This window comes from Grus americana, chromosome 1, assembly GCF_028858705.1.
Source record: "Grus americana isolate bGruAme1 chromosome 1, bGruAme1.mat, whole genome shotgun sequence".
In the NCBI taxonomy this organism is placed as follows: domain Eukaryota; kingdom Metazoa; phylum Chordata; class Aves; order Gruiformes; family Gruidae; genus Grus; species Grus americana.
Window position 1 is genome coordinate 216320609 of NC_072852.1, and position 21253 is coordinate 216341861.

The 21253-nt window shown below is 42.7% G+C and overlaps 1 protein-coding gene across 1 annotated transcript in view; it reads left to right on the plus strand.

Annotated features, from left to right (window-relative positions):
- Window positions 1–21253, plus strand: part of GUCY2F (guanylate cyclase 2F, retinal) — a 49520-nt gene that overhangs the window by 22925 nt on the left and 5342 nt on the right. Inside the window, exons 11-17 of the mRNA XM_054826559.1 lie at window positions 425–573; window positions 1811–1974; window positions 2208–2400; window positions 2522–2696; window positions 7621–7719; window positions 10172–10266; window positions 11330–11415. Of these exons, the coding sequence (XP_054682534.1) occupies window positions 425–573; window positions 1811–1974; window positions 2208–2400; window positions 2522–2696; window positions 7621–7719; window positions 10172–10266; window positions 11330–11415 (961 nt within the window). The remainder of the gene's footprint in view (window positions 1–424; window positions 574–1810; window positions 1975–2207; window positions 2401–2521; window positions 2697–7620; window positions 7720–10171; window positions 10267–11329; window positions 11416–21253) is intronic.

A 21253-nucleotide genomic window follows, 5' to 3' on the forward strand; every position in this document is an offset into this window, starting at 1 on the left:
TGGTTTCCAGTTAAAGATGAAGCATCAGAGCTGGGCTGCCTGGGCTCGGACATAACCCTCTGCTTTCTTAGAGGACCACAGATCCTGATGGAGAGAGTCAGAGGCAATTTCATTAAATACAAGCCTGCAGGCTAACACATCCATCTGTCCCACAACCTTCCCCCATCCAGCCACTTTATTGCTCATGACCTGCTTCTCCAGGGACAAGAAGGCAAATGAATCTCTTATTGTTTAATTCCTCCATGAGACTCCTGGTAGAGGAAAGCAGAAACCTCCAGTTTCATTTGACACAGCCATTGAGTGCTGAGGAATAACAGTGGTGGCTGAAGGAGCGAGCAAGGGACAGGTGAAAAGGTCCATGTCCTTTGCCCCCACCAAGACTCTCCATCTCACAGCATGCTTCCCATTCTTCTCTTTGTCACAGAAATTATAAAGAAAGTGAAGAAGCCCCCTCCTCTGTGCCGCCCAAACGTAGCCCCTGAGTTGGCCCCCCTGGAGTGCATCCAGGTAATGAAGCAATGCTGGGGTGAATCCCCCGAACGACGTCCAACCTTTGAGGAGGTATTTCATAAGGTCGGTGAATAGACCAGCAGGTGAAATACTTTGTTTGTACTTGGCAGGAAATTGTGTTCTTTTTCTTTAAGTGAGCCCTTAAATAATGATTGAAGAAGTCCCAGAGCTCTAGTCTTGCTTTTGCTATTGGGTTATTTTATGGTTCGTGGTGTCTGGCTTACACCTTGTCCTGAATTTGAGCCGCCATGGCACCACCACGTGGGGTGTGAAGCAGGCTGGACATGGGCTTGGTGTCTTCACATTTGCGATGTACCTACGTGGATGGTCTCATGGAGATCAAAGTTCTGTAAATTGTGATAGCACCTTCAGATCAACATGTTTTTTGATTTTCTAGATTATTTAAAAGATGCTTAATTTAAAAGTAAAATTCACCAAAGGCAGTTAAACACAAAGATACTACGTTTGGCATATGAGGTCTCTGAACTGCAGATTGGTGGAGGCTGGGAGCATATCCCAGTGAAATATGAATGTACCTGAGCACTGTTTGAACTGTTTGAGCTTTCCCAGACATCTGTTACTGGCCAGTCTCATGGACAGGTACTGGCAAAATAAACCCCTTCCCTGATCCAGCAGTACTGTTTCTATGTACTTTTAAGGTCAAATCAGGTGAACAAATATCCATAATTTTTACCTTTCGGTTCTATGAAACTTTGAATAATTTTGCACCATGTGACTCCACTGTTGTGTCTAAGGCAGCTTCTGGAGTCACAGATTATCCAAATGGCTCAGCTTCAGGTCAAGAGGAGAAAGCATAGCTCAATGAGGAGTTGGGGATGGGAGGTGGCAGTAGACATACATGCCAGTATGCAAATGTGTATTTAAGACCAGAAATACATAAGCAGGTTGTAAGTGTTGCTAATGCCCTGAAATTTGCACCTCTGAATGCAAAGGGCTACAAGTTACCCTAAAGGCTAGTCATGGGATAAATGAGGGTGCAAATTTGCAGCATGATAAGACTCCATAAAATCTCACATACACATTGCCAACTCATGGAAGGTGGTGTCTCACTTTACCCTCACTGAAAGTTCATAGAAGAGCAACATGCTCCTGGGCAACTTCCATAGTTAGTGATGCAAATTTGCTCTCTGGTTTGCCTTTATTGTTGATGTCTTGCCACTGACAAAGCCAGTCTTTAGCATTGTCCTATAAAAATAAGTGCTTTTTGTTCCTTTCCAAACTTAGAGCGCTACAATGTTGTAATGAGATGGAGAAATAACTCTCTAGTTTGATTTTCCAGTTCAAAACCATCAACAAAGGGAAAAAGACCAATATCATTGACTCAATGCTTAGGATGCTTGAGCAGTATTCAAGCAACCTGGAAGATTTGATCAGGGAGCGGACCGAAGAGCTAGAGATTGAAAAACAGAAGACAGAAAAACTACTGTCACAAATGCTCCCCCCGTAAGTACTAGTACTTCAGATGGTAACAAAGCCCCTTGGCACTCCATAGCTAGACCGGACAAAAGAGTTTCCCAGAGCTGACCTCTGTGGCAAGCACCTTCCAATCAAAGTAAGAGACTTTCATCAATGCTTTTGATCTTTTGAGCTCAGTAGGACAAGAGTTTCTGAGCTCTTAGGCATGCCCTACAACAAGTGTTGGTGCCCTGCCATCTTTGCCTGTGTTGTTATTTCAGATCAGTGGCAGAAGCCCTCAAGACTGGTGGCACTGTGGAGCCAGAGTATTTTGACCAGGTGACCATCTACTTCAGTGACATCGTGGGCTTCACAACGATTTCAGCCCTCAGTGAACCCATTGAAGTAGTTGACCTTCTGAATGATCTTTACACACTGTTTGATGCTGTTCTTGGAAACCATGATGTTTACAAGGTGAGGAATACCTGGGCATGAGGATCAAGCCATGCCTGGGTTGAATGCTCTTGTTTTATTCTACTGCTCTTTCCCATTTTTTTTCAATTTATTTATTCATTAATGCCATGGTATTTGCCAGGTGGAGACAATTGGCGATGCCTACATGGTTGCCTCAGGGCTCCCAAAACGGAATGGAAACAAACATGCGGCTGAGATAGCCAACATGTCCCTGGACATCCTCAGCTCGGTGGGAACGTTCAAAATGAGACACATGCCAGACATCCCCCTCAGGATACGAATCGGGCTGCACACAGGTAGGCAGTGGCACTTGCCTGTGCCTGAACATCAAAGAACTGCTTCTTTGAATGCTTTCACCCTGTCTGCTCCAAAACAAGCACCCTTAGAAGTTGCTTTAAAATTCTATAGCAACGAGGGAATTAAAATGGAAACACAAACCCCAAGGAGGAAAATGGCTCAGTATCATCTGGGGGAGAAATTGTGTATTCTGTCGAAGTCAGGAACTACATCAGAAATGTTAGTCACAAGGGTTTCGTTGTAAGGGTGGCTCTTTGATATGCCATCGCATCTTCACTGGTGTGATATGAAGACTTCTTTGTAACTCTGTTCTGAGATGAAAAAGCACAGAAAAACAGGCACGTAGAGTGAAAGAATCAAAAAGGTTGGGGAGATTAATTACAGGTAGGACATAACTGGAAGACTATGTGATACAGCTATAAAAAAAAAGCATGCTATAAAGAAAGCAAAATATCTCTAATACAGAAGTCATAATCTATTCAATGAACTGAAAAAATGGCTTGTTTAAAAGAAAATAAGTTCTTCTTTTTTATACAAAAGTGTAATTAAACTGCAGAACAAAAACCAAAAAATTCCATAGGATTGCAGTCATCATGTAACCAAAAGTATGACTGAGATTTTAATTGGAGGAAAAGTCATCTGCTGTTATCATAGAATCAATATTTGTTAAGAGATATGAACATTCATAATTTTATACCATAGTCATCCATTAATACATTTTTGCCATCTGTTCATCACCAGACTTCTTGCATCTTCCTCTAAAGTACTGGGCACTGCCCATTGTGGGAAAACGAATAATGAGTAAGATTGTCCAGGCCTCTGACCCAGTATTACCGGGTAGTTTTTTCATCCTTCTGCCTGTCTGATAATGCCCACATTTTTGCATCTTTGGCATGCAAGTGTTTTCAGAAGTCAATATCCTGGTCCCTGTTGCATACATAGGGAAACGAGTAGAGAAAAAAAAGGACCTCACTCAGAACATCCCGCGAACAGAACTGTGACTTGAGCAGAGCTAAAACCAGTATTTCATATCTCCTAGACAATGTAAGTTCTTCTTTTGGGGTTATGTCTGAAAACTCACCTCCCTACTGTTTTCTTTGCAGTTCGGGGGCTTAGCTGTCCCTTCACAGATGTCTAAAACGCTAAGGAATGATTGCAGCAGCACTGTGGGTTTTATACTCTGGCAGAAATGAGATGAGACTATGGCCCCAGCTTGTCCTACCCAGAGCAGGAGTCTCTGGAGCACGAACAACACATTTTCAACATGGAAAGATGGGAATTCAGTGTGCAACATCTGCTGCTGCCTGTTGACAGCAGTTCTGCAACACGTCTTCCATGCTCCCAGCCAAAAATCTATCCCTAGGTGATGTGTACAGGGGGTAGTTACATTTCTTCTTTTTTTTTTTTTTATGAACTCTGGGTATCTGGAAAGTAGTGTTACTATGAGCTGTTGTGTAGGGTGTGAGAGGAAGAGGGGGAGGAATTGGTGTTTTTTTGCCAAAGAAGCAGAAGCCAGATCTTGTTTTGCACAGATCTGGCAACATCGCACTGTCATGGGAACAGTGAGAAACGCATGCTCCAAAGCAAACCAGCTCTCCGAGCTGAACAGCAGAGTTTGATTAACCCTAGACCCCATTTCTCCTGAGGAAAGAAGCATGAAGAGGGAATCACCAACATCATGAAAGCATTGAGGAAGCACTTGGGGGACAGGAGGGCTTGGCTAACACTTTCATTGTCCTGGAAAGGTTGGAGAATGGGTGTGCCCACCAGTTTTGTAGGCAAACTGCCTTCTGGAAACTGGTGCTGAGAAAAGCTCATGATCCCCCCCTCTGAAAAAGCAGGAAATGCCGTTACGGCACGGGCTGCCCCGTCCCTCCAACCCCAACGGAGAGCTGCACCTCTGGGAACCTCTGCCAGCCCACGCCCATGGTCCACCTGTGGCAATGCATGAGTAAAGTGAGGAGGACAAGAAGACCAGTGTTTGGTTTTCAGTTTCTCCCCTGCTTTAAATGCACCCTGGAGTCTTGGCTCTCCTCTCTCAACTGGACTGCCTGTCCAGAAAAACTCAGCTGACTCAGCTGTTTCCATGCTGGCCGTGTCAGGGCTGGAGCTGGACAGTTGGGGAGAGCGATGGTGAGAAGACAAGCTTTTCCACGGAGGCTTAACAGGATCTGTTTATCTATCAGGCTCTCTGGCAGGCAGCCCCTCACTTTGATTGAGCTTATTAACCTCTGCGGCACCGCTGATGGTTGTTGCAGAGTCGTAGCCACCACGGCTCATTAACCGACCCTGCAAGCCCTGGCAAAGCGCCATTTCTAAACAAACCAGCGAACCTGTATAATTAAACAACTCGACCATAACGTTCACATCACGGGGACTCTGGTTTCCTCTGAAACTTGTTACTGTGGGAGATTTATCGCTGGAAGTTTTTGTTAGCCCTTTGCTGAGGCTGTCTAGACAAGGGGGGAACACACACAGGCAGCGAAGGCAACGAGTGAATTAACTCTTGGATGCTTTAAATATGGAGAAGTCCTTTGGCCATGCTTACACTGTAGGGTGGGTTTTAAACTAGTAACTTTCTGCAATAGGAGGACAGGCTTAAAAGCAGTGATCTAGAAAGAAAGTACCTCTGGTACTAAAAATCTGGCCTATCTTAGGTTGTGAGCTTTGCAGAAATGCTTGGATTCCCGAGTAGGAAACCTAAATTTAGGCACCCGCATGGAGGTGTTTCCAAGAATGTTAGGGGGCCTGCACTCATTTTGTGGTCAGCAGAGATCTGGTGGACATGTAAGGGGACCCTGGAGAGCTGTTTGGGTGCAGGAGTGGAAAGGCTTTCATGGCTCAGTTGACTGTGTTGACTTGGCTTCCACTAATTACAGTAGGAACTCAGAGGAACTCAGCTATTTGTGCTTTAAATCAAATCCTCCTCAGTGAGGGCTGGTTTTTGACAAGAACCACTTTTTTTGTGTCCTTGCAACACCTATTACAGAAGGAGCTTTGACCCTTACTGAGATTTCTGAGTGCCGCCACCATGTCATCACCACAAAATGAAGAGAGGTGATGCAATGTAAGTTAGTGTTTTCTCAGGGAAAGCTCTTATTGAAGCATGAATTAAAACGTCTCCAGCAAGACCATTTTTTATGCATATGCTACATTAGTGTGCACACGTTAGGGACCGGTTAGGTAAGCATTAGGACCTTGACCCAGTAGTATCAACAGTGTCTTTACAGTTGTGCTATAGAAGTGCCTAAAGACTTGACCCTGAAAAAGCTTCCTCTAGTGGATATAGCTCCTCTCCTGAAGGGCTTGAACCAATTTAGTGAGTACTGATAAGGATGGGAATTAAATTAGAAGAGATTCTGAGGGGTAGTGTCTTACCCAAGGTTGCACGGCACATTGGCAGTAAAAAATCCCGCCACTAAATCAGCTTTTCCTGATCTCCAGCAGTCTCTGCATGGTGAGTTTGACCCAGACATGCTGTTTAAGTCCTTGTAACATTTCTGGTATGAAATATTCTTCCTCCCTTTTTTTTTTTTTTAATCTTTAAGTAAGTGACGCTTCATCAGGCAGGAGTTAAAATCTGTCTTACCTCTCAGTTTGCATTATATTAAAATCCTGTTACTTTGACTCCGCAACAACAACTTTTCAGAGGTCACAGCAAGAGGGGTTCTTGCAAATTTCAGCTGTGGAGTTTCACTGCCCTTAAGAAGTAGCTGACAAACTATATGAAGAATCAGTTTTTGTAACTAAGAAGGGTAAAATTGCAGTAAAACTACATTGTCCTAAAACAAGTAACTGATCACTTCTAAATTAGGCTATTATTATTATTATTATTACAACATTTTAACCTACAATTTTTTATATGATGAAAAACCTTATCTATAGCATCATTTCAGATACTGTTGATGATGTACTACATTCACATCTCTTGTAACTTTGCATGGTAAAAGATATCCTAGGCATCAGTTTTGCTAGATCTTAACCCAGAAGGATAATGAAATTGAAAAGGCAGGCAGAGCCTAGAAAGACATGTGACATAAATGCATTCAATGGCAAATACAAAGAGGCCTGTCTTTTCTCTGAAGAAAGCCCCACACCTCCTTACATTGCTGAGAGCATTCTTTTTTTATTCCCCTTTTTCTTTTTACTTTTTTTTTTTTTTTTTCCTGGGAAGCTTGGTATTTTAAATTGTGGGTGATGAAATTTAGCATCTCATCCTTCAGAGCACAGTCCAAACATTAGCTAACCCAAGTCCCCAGATGACGGTTGTTGGTGCTGTTTGGCTGTCACACATTTTATCTCTATGTGTGTGTGTGTGTGCGTGTGCATGTTCGTGTGAATCCTGCACACATACCTCTCCCTGAGAACTTGGCACCGGTTCTTCGGGAGCTACTTTGGAAGGGAGTGGATCTCGTCTAAAGAATGAGAGAGAGGAAAAATAAACAGTTTTTGGCTAGACAGGCGAGCTAATGATGTCTTCCTTTCCAAGGAGGGGACACAGGGTGGTCCAGCATGCTGCCAGCATCTCTGGACTTCCAAGGCTGATTTTCAATACTGTTTCACTGGGACACAGGGCATTTCACAGAATCTGAACTTTTCTCAGATGGAAGAGGAGGTCAGAGCTGACCTTTTAAAATGAGATTAATAGTCCTTGAGATTGCGTGAACTCTGAACAAATTTATCCCAGATGATGGTGAACTGAGGCCCTATCACACAAGACCTTTCTCAGGCATAAAACACCAATGTGAAATCCAGAGCAATGCTTAATTTTTGATCACTTGTAGCAAGCACCAAGGCCAATGAGATGTTGTCCTGTATTCCCAAGGTTTTTGCATATCAGAGGAGAGCGTGAGATTTGTTTGTTGGTGAACCCCTTGAACCCTGGTGGTACCTTCTGGGTTATACAGATGATGTGTCTTTCAGGGCCTTGCGTGGCAGGTGTGGTGGGGCTTACCATGCCACGGTACTGCCTCTTTGGAGACACGGTGAACACGGCGTCACGGATGGAGTCCACAGGCCTGCGTGAGTATTTGGGATGGTCCCTGGGGCGGGTGGTTGACAAACTTCTCAAGAGAGACAAAGAAATGCACATCTTTTTAGTTATAAGCATTGGAGTTGAATCAGCTCTGAAGATCAGAGCTCTGAAGATCAGGTCAGCTTTTAAGACCCTGCCTTCCAGCTATGGTCCTTTGATTTGGATCCCATTAACAAAAATGAACTTGAATCTTGCCCTAGATTTGTCTCCTACATGGGCTGGATTTTGCTTTCAGTCAGTGCTGAGGACCCTTAATTCAGAGCTGTTCTTGCACAGCAAAACAATGCACTTACCTGTCACGGCCAGTACAATGCAAGGGTTGAAGCATGTGTGGGCACTGCTTCCATCATGCTGGAGAGAAAAGCAGACCACAGGCAACAATGTCCTGCAACATGAAGAGCATCATTTGTGATGGGTTCGTTTATCAGCAGTAACAACGCCACAAACAAGCGTTGGCAGGTCCTAACAAAATCTTAAGCTTCCCTTCCTTGTTGGGCTTTCTTGATATCTTTCTTGATGGGTTGATTCTCATGCTATTTTCCCCTCAAGTTTTTGTCCTTTATTTTCCTGAGACTTCCAGGTATTAAAAAAATAATTAAAAAATAGTCTACATGCACAGAGCCAAGCACTGCAGCAGGTAAGACAGTACCATCTCTCAGCTGCTTCCTGCTGTCCCATGGCTGGAGGCTTCTAGACATGTAAAAAGAAGTGGTGGGGAAGGAACTTCTACCTGCATTTCAGTCATATGTGTACACAGCTGTGCTGTTTGTTGCTGTCCTTGGCTAAGACATGGATGTATAAACCACAGCGGCTGAACTGTGGATGACACAGTGGACAGCTAGGGACAGCCTTGGATGGATTTTAAATTTGCTTTTGATGTTCAGGCTCCCAGTACAAGTTTACTTCCAAAGGCAACATCTCATACATTTTAATATCTGATCTCTGGTCTCCCTTTTGACATTTTCAACAGCTCTAAGAAATAACCCGTTATGGCTAGTTTACAGCTACACAACTTTGTGATATTTAATATTAAAATCTTGAGGTCTTGCCAGGCTAGAAATATGTTGCGGTATACATGCCACATTGGAACTTTATCACTCTTTCATACAATCTTCACATTTCCAGCTCCAGTGATTTTGATTAGACTAATTAAGACTAACAATTAGGCTAATCATTAATTAAGGAAAATTGCCTTTCTTGTGATTATGGCTGGCTTATTTTAAGAGGCATGCATTGCATTTGGAAAGCAGTGGAAAGGAGAAAACACTTTGACAGCAGATTTCTAACGGCAAGAGAGATATTTGAAGATTCTCAAGGTGTAGGTGCTTGAAAATGCAAGTCCCACTGAGACTAGGAGCACTGCAGATGCAAGAGCATCATTATACATGAATGGAAATATATAGAGATCTACAGTAATAGGAAGATTGTAGGTTAGTGTCTCAGGAAATGTAGCTCAAAGCTGTGTGGTCTTCCTCTGTATATTTGAACTGATTTTCTTCTTTCTGATTATTGTGCAAAAAGATATCCCTGGAGGTATTTAAAAAATGTGTAGACGTGGCACTTTGGGACATGGTTTAGTAGGCATGGTGGTGTTGGGTTGACAGTTGGACTTGATGATCTTAGAGGTCTTTCCCAACCTTAATGATTCTATGATTCTATGAAAAATTTATTTGGTTCATCCCGCATCCTTTAAGGGGGAAGGGAATGCAAGTGACAGATTGGAAACAAAAGTTCAACAAGAACAACAACAAAAACTATTTTGGGGGAAAATGTTTTAGAAACATTCCTTGGCTTGTTCACACCAACAGAAGAACAACAAATTTCAGTGAGTTCCAGCAATGACTGTAAAACAAGCTGGTGGAGATGGAAATTTAATAAAGATCTCCATCTTTGCTCTTTTTATTCATAGACTGTTAATGGCAGCTCTGGATGGAACCAATTATTGAAAAACCCAGATGGATTGAGATGCACAGCCACATTTTCATTATGTGGCCTTGCAAACTCCATCTCTCTGCTCTTCATCCCAGCTTTCAAATGATGTTGGGTGTCTAGAGCAGGACAGTGGGTTATTTTTCTTTTCTTTCTTGCTGCCTAGTTATGCTGTGCAAATAGATAAAAATGGCATTCTTGATTCCAGATGGCAATGATGCTGAAAAAAATACTTACCATCTTTATTAAGAGCTGGACTTCTATACTTAGCATGTTTGGTGTCCTCCGGGAAGCCCCCGGTGTAGATCTCCTCTCACTCTGTGCTCATTACAGCCCTACTTGGAAGGATCCATCCAGCAGCATCATACTCTATGTAGAGGAGCACCACACAGCTAAACCAGCTACATGCCTGCATGCCTTGGAGCACTTTTCCTTGCCAGCATGAAGCAGTGGGGAATTCTCAGTGTGTGTGCAGTATAGTCATCCAGCTGTTTTGCTTTCCATTCCCAGCTTACAGAATTCATGTCAGCCAAAGTACAGTGGATACGCTTCGGAGTCTAAATGAAGGCTATGAAATCGTACCTAGGGGAAAAACAGAGCTGAAGGTAAGAAGGCCAGGGCTGTGTGAAATGCTTCATTGGGGAATCTTCTTGATTAAGGAATTTTCATATCAAGCTCTTGTTTGGCCTTCATCCATCACTCTTCTGCTGGATCCTTCCCAAATCGTCACCATCAGTTGTTTCAGTACATGAGGTAATTCTTGAAGGACCATGGGATCGAACAATCAGCTGTTGGTGCTGGATCTAAGTATTTATTTAGGACTCTATGTAGTCCACTTGTGACAGAAGCTGCTACTTTTCACAGTGTCCAAACAAGACAACACTAATCAATTCAAAAAATCACTTCTCCCCTTATGTAGTCAATAGGCTATATTCAAGAGGTAGAAGGTTTGCTTGCCTTAAACATCAACAGTAAGAGGTCTGAATATGGCCCCAGGTCCCTCAACAATCTTTCATGACAAGTGGAATGATTTCACCTGAGTTCATATGTCTGCAAGTGGAGATCTGAGGTAATTACTCCAGGTTTAGTCAACGGAAAGAAACCTTGACATAGTGGAGATAAATTGGCACTTTAGGAAATTATTAACCTGACTTATTTTCAAGGTCCAGTTTATGTGAAGATGAATGTTGCCCTAGAAGCGTCCGTTTTCCTCCACTCATCCAGTCAAGGGTGATTGATTCTGATATAGATGCCTACATTTCATCAGGTGCATCTCACCTTAAAAGCTAAATCATCAGTGGTGGGAGAGGAAGTTATTAGTCTGATACTCAGCCCAGCAACAGTTGTAAAATCTCTTAATTAATGATGTTAGTGCTGCCAAATAAGATGATTAGAAATCCTGTAGTTCCTCATTTCTGTTAAGCTGTGTAGTTTCAATGACCCAGATCAATGAGGATCATTTGTAGATGACAGTTAACAAGGCCTTTTCTTTTAGGGTAATAAAATTCAAATCATCCCTGAAATATTGTGAAGGAGACCCTAAGATTTCCAGTCATGCTCTATCTCTGGATATGTATGAAGCCCTCAGAAACCCAGGGAGGAAGTTATATATTGAGCAGAGGGTGGGCAGAAAGCTGCTCCTTTTCTAAATTTTTGTTTTTATTTTAGGGTAAAGGAGTAGAAGACACATATTGGCTAGTTGGGAAAAAAGGCTTTCTGAAGCCCTTACCTAAACCTCCTGAAATAAAGCCAGGGTAAGTGTGACTTCATCACTGTTCAATGCATTCATTTAAAGGTCCTTGTTGGAGTTCACAGGCTGAATAGCTGTCTTTCCATGGTACCAGTTTGCAAAGACTACATCATTTTCCCTAGGTGACTTACATTTTCAGGCATAGTACTGGGATTCAGAAGTGATGCAGTTTCTTCAACTCCTCTCCTTAATCCCAGTTCCCAAGAAGTAGTGTGGAAACTTGCTGCTTCCCCCCGTATAGTCCCTTGGAGATGGAGCACCAGGGAGTTCCTATTCTGTGTGCGTAAGGGAGACACACAGGTAGGGACACTTTCATAACTCTGATCTCATTAGCGTACAGGTGACACTCAGATTTTTCTCTCCTTCCATCAAAGTCCTGCAGAAAACACCAGCTTTATTCACCATATAAACATTTCTTCCCTGTAGCACTGTTCATTCGAACAGAACAATGAGACTTTGTGTTGTAAAAATATGTCACCGTTATGTAATTAAAAACTTAATGATGTTGCCTCCTTACAAGCAGTGGTGAGCAAAGATTGAGCACTTGAAATTCATTAAGCCTTTTTGTAGCTTTGCAATGCCTGACTCTGCAAACAGAGTACTCCCTGTTCAGCTGTCACATGCTGTATGCCTGGAAAGAATGTTGTGGTCAGGACATAAATAACAGGAGTAGGATTTGTTTGACATGAACAGTGTAGTCACCCACATTAAAGCTAGTTAACCTTGACTCCCTTTATAGTCAACAAAAAGAAATACATGCTCAGGGGTCTGATTCCACTGGCCTGCTTGGACATCTGTATTAAATGAATCGCCCTTGCAAGATGGCTTTTTGTTGATTCTAAAGAGGTCCTACAGTGACTAGCTCAGAGATGGATGTCTGACAGCAAACAAGGTCTGTTTTTATTTTGACTCTGACTTCCCCTGAGAAATCTTGTTCTAAGTTTTTCCTCATTTCCTCTTAGTAAAATGAAGACTGGTTTTATCTCCCTTTTGGGAGATGGTTAACTACTGGGGCAGTTGCATATAGGGCAGTCCATGTGCTCAGAGCCCTCCCAGAGCTTTCTTGGAGCAGCATGGAATTAACAATATTTTGGGCCATAACTTTTCAGTTGAGTGTTAATAAGTGTGGAAGATAGAAAGTTACTGGAAGATAATTTTGAGAGACAATATTTTTTAGGCTTGGAGGCATTTTGTTGTTAATCTCTGATGGAAATGAGCTATTGAGTAATGTGTGTTGATACCAATGACGTATTGGGAAATACGAAAATTGGAGGAGCTTTGCCAGATTAACAAGGTGGGTTGGCTTACCATGCAACCAAAGAAGCACCAAGACTTCTACCTTGAGAGTAGGTTCTTCTCATCCTGGTTTTACCATCTAAAAATCATGTGTTAGGCTTCTGTTAACTGTTGAGGTTCTTTCCATAATCCTCAAAGAACCTGTCCTCCGGTCATGTGTGTCAAAGTCAGACTTATGCAGGCCCAAGCTGTTTCTTAACATGGATTGTAAATGACAGAAAATACATTGGGTCCAGGGGGACAATACGGGAAGGCAAAAAATTTTCCCATGTACTCAGCATCAGGGGATCTTGAGCATCCTTGTGTAACCTCAGAAGAATCCACCAGTAGCACTGCAGAGAGGGGGGTGATCTTCTTCTCTTGCCCTAACACCCCAGTCTTCACTGTTCTTTTGCAGTTTTTCTGTCCCCATAGATCACCATATGGCAGTTGAATGAATGTGAAAGTAATCAGAGGAAAAAGCAACATTATATGAAACTAAATCTGTCCTAGTGAAGGGCCAAAATTAAAGCTATATCCCGTAGAAGTCAAATGGCATAAAGAAGTAACTGGATGCTTAAGCAAAGCAAATATTTGGAGAACTGCCCTGTGCACAGGCTCTGCTATTATCAGAGAGGTGTCAGGCATGATGTCCTATTTTTCCAGTCTTATCTTGCTGGTTCAATTTTATGCCAGTTTATGAGAGGTTGAAAGTTGTTTCCCTGTTATGTTTATATGTTGGCCAATACGGTGGTTTGAAGACACTGCCTGCTATAATTCTGTAGGAATTTCCTCATCTGTAGGCTTTTGTGCTGAGGAAGGAGCTACTGAACAAAGTCCTCTTCTACTCATTTTTTCACTCTGTCCTGAATCAACTCATCTTCTGTTTAGGTCTTCCCTTTCCATGAGGTCTTGCGCAACACAGTCCTTCATATCTGGTGAGATCAGTGGGCAGCAGCAGATTTTCTCGTCCTGTTCATAAGACCAGGGGACACATTCCCTAGCACTTAATTCCATGCATTCCTCATCACTTAATTCCTCATGACTCACCAAAGCTAGCATCTTCCTCTGAGAGGTGTGCTGGAGACTTTCAGTCCATAGTTTGGCTTGCTCTCTGAGCTCTTGACTTAGACCACCACAGGCGATCACACTCATTAAGTATGAAATAGCAAGGAAAGGGGATTTGCTTCAATGAAGTAAGCTTCAGCTTCCGTGTTTCTTAGTGCCATGACAAGTCATAGCCCTTGAGATACGGAGCATTTCAGGCCTTCACTGCAGTGATTTGTGGAAAAGGCAGCAGACAGCATTAAAAAAAAGTGCTAACTTGCTATTATTTCCCATGATGTAAAACCCATCAGCCAATCAAAGCTGTAAGCACAGTCCTTGCAGGAAGATTTCTTGACATATGAAGGCAATTTTCCAGCTCTGGTAGGCACCAGTAGCCTACCAGATGATCAAGCAGCTCATAGAGCTGTTCATAGATGTCTAGGGACAAATCAAACTTCATTATCCTACTGTGCTTGCAGTAGTCTTGGCCCCCTAGACCTGCAAAATGGTCCTTGACCTTACAAAGGTGAGTTTATACGCAGGTTAGAAACCAAACTTCAGCAAATTTTAAAATATGGAAGAACATTTAATTATGTCATTGGGTTAATACTAATGGTCCAGTAAAATACTGTGATAACAACCCCTTCTGGTATTCCTGAAATTGCTGAGAGAATACATCTGATTGCCTAATAATAAATCTCAAGCCACCATCAAATGACTAACAAAGGAACAATTGTTGCACCTACATAATTTGAATTTAATTGATATGCATCAACCTCTCTGTTTAATCCCAGTTACAGACTCATTTGAGATATTAGTTGGAACGTTCTCATTGATTTCCATCATCTGCACTAAGCTTTCATACATTTACAGTTGTGTAAGGATGTTCAGATAAATGTACCTTGCTCTTAAAACCCAAGTGCTGTGGGTGACGTGGCTCACACAGGATACAAAGCATTTTAATTAAGAACAAAGGCAGTTCAATTAGAAGACCTAATATGCTTCTTACCACCCCTACTTTCTTCCAACTATGCATAAAATCAAAAGGCTATTCTTAAAATTAACCTTATGTGAAGCTGCTCAGGGTAACTTGTGTATCTGTTTTCAGAAGTAAGTGTCTTACTGGAAATCAAGCAAGAAACCCTTCAACATGCTCTTTTTATGGGGTAGGCTGGAAGTTCAGTAGTAGTCCCAGGACACAGGAAACATGCAAGTTTAATATCCAGATTGCAGTGCTGGCTCCTGCCCCAGAGAATTTTCCTTTTCGAAGGATAATCTCCTTCTTTCTAGGTCTGGTCAAATCTCAGTTTTACCTGCTTTACTTGGGAGCTTTAGATTAACTTTATATCACATAGAACAGGGCAGTCAGTTCAATAGGCTCCTTAGTCCTTTCCTTGCTCCAAGGCAAATTTCTACACCTTCTCTGGCAGATGTTTGCCTTGTGATAGATATTATATCTCCTTCTTCCTTGCAACTTTGTTAGGATTTGTATTGCTGCATCTCAGGATCTTGTGGATTGGGTATCCATTGTGTAATAGCCATGGAAGGCAGAGAAAAACCTTTCCACAAAAGTCTGCCACACAAAATAACAGATTAGGGTGGACATAGAGAAGTTGTAACAAGATGATGAGATGATAGCAAAAACAAGCATGCTGAGCAGTTGAGGAGCAGCTTACCTGTAGGCTAGATATTTTTTTGAGATTTCACAGTCAGATAGGTTTGAATGAAGGCTGTGAGGTTTATTTGAGAGTACACCAGGAGACTAATTTTGAGGTTGAAGAGCAGCCATGGAAAAGGCACAGAATTGATTGTTTATAAATGAGTGATATTGGAGTTGACATCCTGTGATGCTCTGGGACACGCAGTACCTTGTCAGTATTGGGCAGAAAAGATATGAGGTTACACAAATCTAGCAGGTACAAGCCTGACCTGGACTAAATCACAGACGTATTTGGCAAAGCACTAGGAAAAAGTCAAGAGCTAATGAAATTCAGAAAAAATAAAAACCAAGAGCCAGAATTATGTTCATTTGCAGCTCCAGGAAGATGAGTGACATATAGTTGGTCTTCTGATTTTCCAACTTTTACCATAGTGTTTCAGAAATCTTTTGCTCTGGTACTGAATACCATGCTTTCAAGCAGCAGGATCCCTCTATCCCAGGAGGTAGTTTTATCTGGAAACTTTCCCTTTCTAAAACTATTTTAAACTAGTTATAGAAAGCTAACTAGAGGGGAAAAAAAAAAAGAGAGAGAGAATACAATTCAGTGAAGAAAGATACAGATCATGGGTCCTCTCAAGGTTTTTTAACCATGAACCCAGTGTCCAGAGAAAGAGCGTATAAGACTTTTGGATTTTTATCATTAAACCCAAATCCCTTCTTCTGTATGAAATCATTCAGTAGGTCCTAAGTCCAGAAGGGCTAGGAGACCATCTAGTCCACCACCATCCCCAATGATAAGTACAACCTAACATGAGAAATCACTAAAAACTTAAGATGCAACCAGGGATAGGAGGAAGTTTTTGGGCTCTCCTGTCCTCACATACATGAGGATCAACCCTAGAGAAAGCACTGAGATCCTTATTTGAAGATGAAATGGGTGAGAAGCAGTGAAGGATACTCAAAGAATCCATCTACCAACACCAGATGAGAAACATCTTTTTTACGAGCCAGGAAAGAGAAACCTATTAGGACAAGATGGCTTCTGCTTCTACTCAATACAAAGCTTTCATTGCTTTGTCTATGTTGAGGCACCCTGGCAGGATGGGACGCGATCTTCAGAGAGTCTCTAGTGTTGCTATTGCTGTTCATGTGTCTCCCTGGGGGGATAAGTGAAAAGATTTTCATTCAGGCTCCTGTTTGAAGTTTTTCACCCAATGCACTTTAAAATCAGAAATAAAAGAGCTTGTGAAGCAAATAGCGGTGAAAAACATTTGTTGTCCTTACATAGCTGGAATTATACAACAGCATCACAACATTCCCAGAATAAACTTTCTATAAAATATAATAAGGGTCATTTGGGGAAATCAAAGCATCCTCTGGCTCATAGTCTTGATCACCCAATGTCAGGACAGATGCTTTTTGCTTCACAATCAATGCTTTCTTTTAAAATTATTTCCGAACCCCTAATACAACAGAAAAGTGAAGAAAAAGAAATATTCTGGTCATGGTGATGGCATAATGCAGGCAAGGACGAATAATTTTTCTCTGAAATCTGATTGAGGGGAGAAAGGGAATAAAAGCCAGTGAGTCATCTCCCTTTGAACAAGGCTCTCTGATTTGGAATGTGATTGCTCTAGCCGATATATTTCAACAAAATCTTTTTGAGCAAGCTGAGGTTTCTGGAAGATCTGGCTGGAATATTAGATTAGAGAATTACTGCTGATAGCAAGAAACCCTTAATTCAGTGTTCAGAAGGGAAGCAAAGGCAGGTAGTGGCATTGTTTGGCTGGAAGATGTAATTCAATGTATTGCCCTTTCTTCTGTGGATATTTCTATGGATTTAGGGAAAGCTAGTTCTGAAACTGCTCAGGACCTGGCTGGCTTTGTGGAACGTATTCTGGCTTGCAGGTATGGCCTCAGGCATGGCTGAGATGTGTCCAGATGTGCCTGGATGTGCCCAGTAGTTTGTCCTGTCTCACCCAGACAGGCTGAGAGGTGGAGATCCCTTTGAAGGATGGTTTTGCAGAGGGAGAGTAGCAATCAGCACCTTGGCAGCAGGTGAGGCTGTCAAGAGTAGGTCCTGGCTGCAGAAGTTCATTTGAGGATATCCCTGGATCTGCCCACACTTGCCTTGAAAACAGAAGCAAAAGGAAGCCCAGCGATGAGTGATCTGAGCTGCCTGAACAGGAGCCAGCTTGAGTCTAGGAATGTTTTTATAGCGTTGCACCTGCTGCGTGGGCTGGCCAGGTGACGTCTCTATCAGATCAGGGTATGCTGCTCTCCCTCGTGCCATCTAGGCAGGCTTGCTCATTACACAACAGCCCAAAAGCTCTTTACTGAACAACTGTGCTGAGGGACGAGAGGGAAGAGTACCAAGGAGAAACCATTTCAGAGCCAGCTGCTGCTGCTTTTAATCTCCTCTGCTCCTCAACCAACCATTTCTACAAAGCTACCAGCCACTTACAATATGAAAAACTGGAGTACAATGAAATGTGGGTTAAAATAAAATAAAGGACCTCAGAAACAAGTAACCCCAGAGACAATCATGACTGGTTTAAAGACAAAGGAGTGTGGGAGGCAGTCAGTGAAAGGGCTCCAGGTCTGGCTGGAGCAGGACCACAGAGCTGAGATGTAACGGGCTGCCCAGGATACCCATGCCTTGCAATAGGGCATGCATTGCTCCACCATACAGGTTTATGGAAAGCGGGGATAAGAGAAAGAGAAAGAAGGGCAGAGAAGACTATATTTGCATCCATATGACTCAGTTAAGGCAATCTGAGTTGCAGTTGTTCTCACCAAAGGGTACAGAGTGGCCAAGTCATACAGATGTTCTGTCCATGGGTCTGAGCCTTTCCCCCTGTAGCTGAGAACTAGTTGTGCTGGCTGCCTGAGGTTCAATCCAGGGGCTTGTGTTTCAATACTCAGGAAAAAATCATTGTAAGACACCACATTCAGAAAAGAGAAGATAAATTCTTTAACAGTCCAGAGAGCAGGTATGCTCCAGAGAGCAGGTCCACAGTGCAGCACCTTACAGATTTTCTCTCACTGGCTTTGGAAACAAGGTGGTGGGAAGAGAGGACCTTGGAAAAATAACAGCTGACTTCAGACAGAGGGGTGTTGAGAGACATTGGGATGGAGGGTGCGGAATCAGCCCTCTCCAGTTGCTCAGAAAGTAGTGAGCTCAGAAGATGTGTCAGTGCTGTTTCCACTGGATATTTATTCTTGTTACTGTGCTGTGGATGAAGATCAAGTTATTATCAAAGGGTTATTGGGTATTTTTGTGAGCAGTGTTTGGAGGTGGAACTCAGGCAATCTGATATCGTGTTTGATCCCCAAATACTCTGGTCAGGTCTTCACCTTCTGTGGGTCACAACCTGCTGCATTATTGTGCAGAAACAGGCAGCAACCTCCTCCACTCCCCTGTGGATGAAGTCCTGCTGGGTGGACTTAAAGAGCAAGCCCCTCATGTTATCCATGTGTGGCTGAATTTTGGTACTGCTTGCATAAAAGGGCTGGAGACAAAGTATTCCTCTTTCCTCTCTGACTGGTAGGATTTCATCTTATTAAAAGTTATTTACCTCTAGCGTAAACATCTCCATCTGAACTGGTCATCTTACAGATCTTTTAGAGTCAATTCAGAGAAACAAGCACTTCTGGGTGCAGCTCTTCTGCCCCACAGAGGACATCCACTTTGGGATAAACCCCCGCTGTGGTCCAGCAGTGCCTGCTTCCCTCCACTGGCTCACGAGAGAGACCAAGATATTTGGCTCAGATGGAGACATCTCTGCTGCAGATAGCTAAATTTCAGAGAGATGAATCCCACCTGAGTTGTAGATTCCCAGAAGAAGCCATTCCTCAGTCAGCCCATCAGGATTATATCCTCCTGGCTTTCCTGTCCTTGGGACCCAGCCATAAAAGCTCCAGCACTCGTGGGGGGTTTATAAACGAGGATCAATGTTTCTATAAAAAGGAAGGATGTTCCCAGAGCTGAGGATTTAGGTAAGGCATGAAAGTACAGCTTGGTTAGATGTTGTCATTTGTAGGACAGAATTGGCAAAAGAGCCGAAACTTGATTCTAGTCTCCCTCAGGAAAGGCTGTTAAATTTGTGCTAAGTATTCAGGGAAAACTGTCTGTCTCTAGGGACAGTTAAATAGGATTTCCATTTGGAAGTGTGCCCGTAGTTTTGACAGCTGAGAGTTTCTGAAAGCAACACCCCTGCAAGACCAAAAGGCACTGACACAGGAGCTGAACTAACCAAAGCCAAGATCTTCACAGCAGTTTTGTTCTGCTCTTCCCTTTGATGAATGAGAGGGAGGATTGGAGGAATAATGGAATAATTCTCCCAGGATTCATCTTGTCTAATAGATTCAGGATACGGCCATGATAGATATCTAGTTTGTGCTCCTCAATCAACAACGTCATTCATCTCATCCTGGGAGAAGTGTCTAAGATGTGCCAAGAGCCCTCTGCAAGTGCCTGGCAGGGACTCTTTATCAGGGAGTGTAGTGACAGGACAAGGGGTAAAGGGTTTAAACTAAAAGAGAGTAGATTTAGATTAGATGTTAGGAAGAAATTCTTCTCTGTGAGGGTGGTGAGGCCCTGGCACAGGTTGCCCCGAGAAGCTGTGGCTGCCCCTGGCTCCCTGGCAGTGTTGAAGGCCAGGTTGGATGGGGCTTTGGGCAACGTGGTCTAGTGGAGGGTGTCCCTGCCCACAGCAGGGGGGGTTGGAAATAGATGGGCTTTGAGGTCCCTTCCAACCCAAACCAGTCTGTGATTCTATACAGATTACAACAGATGCCTGTCTCAGAGCAGGCACCTAACTGAGGGACTCAAATTGGCAAATCTCACGCTTTGCAGTAAGTCAAGCTGAAGCGATACAAGAGGGTAAAAAATAAAAACTGAGCCAGGCCCAATATTTGTTTTCCTTTTTTGCACCAGAAGACACTTACCTTTCACTTGGTCTCCGTTACAGTCTGTTCTTTATTGCAGATGAAACTGAACTGGTTCTTTCTCTAATGGCCTACATGTTCACTACAGGTGTAGAGCTCATGGGTTACCTTCGGAAGAAATTGCAGAGTTCAAAAGGAGGAAAGCTGAAAAACTCCTTGGCAAAAGGGCCTAGATCTGAGGTAGTAGCTGTAGGACAGTCCCAACGTAGCTCTGCTATTTAGTGTCTGCTTATGTGTTATTTGTCTGCACTTTGCTGATTTTAGTATCATGCTTTTCTTTTTTTTTCTTTTTTTTTCTTTTTTCTTTTTTTCTTTTTTAGTCAAAATATGTATTATTCTTTTAAAGTGTCTCATTCAAAAGGTGCTCAGAACAGCAGCAAAGCTGTCTAAAGGCAGTAGTAGCCTTGCTGGGTGATTTCCTAGCAAATTTATGACCTGTTATCACATTCATTCCTGAACGACATACAGTATTACTGTGTTTACCTGCAGTGTCTTATCGATCCACTGGATGTCAATGTGCACTGTGCCAGGAAGAGCCCAGTCCACGGTAAACACAGAGATAAAGCTGGAGTTCAAGCCTGGAAGCATCCAAATTGCCTATTGTTGCTTTCTTGTCATGCATATCTCCTAGTGTAACTCCATATCTCATGACATGAAACAGGATGCAGCTCTGTTATTCATCACTGTGTTACCTACTGGTATGAGGAGTAAATATGGATTTAGTAGGATTTGGTTAGAATTCAGAAGTTCCAGGTAGTATAACAGCATGACCTGAAGTGCCTGATCAAATAGGTGCTACCAGAGCAAGGCTGGCATATGAGCATGCACACCCACACATGCACATAGAGGGTCTGATGTCCCGTGAAAATCCTGTATGGTTGGGGTTTTTTTCAATAATATCTCTGAAAGC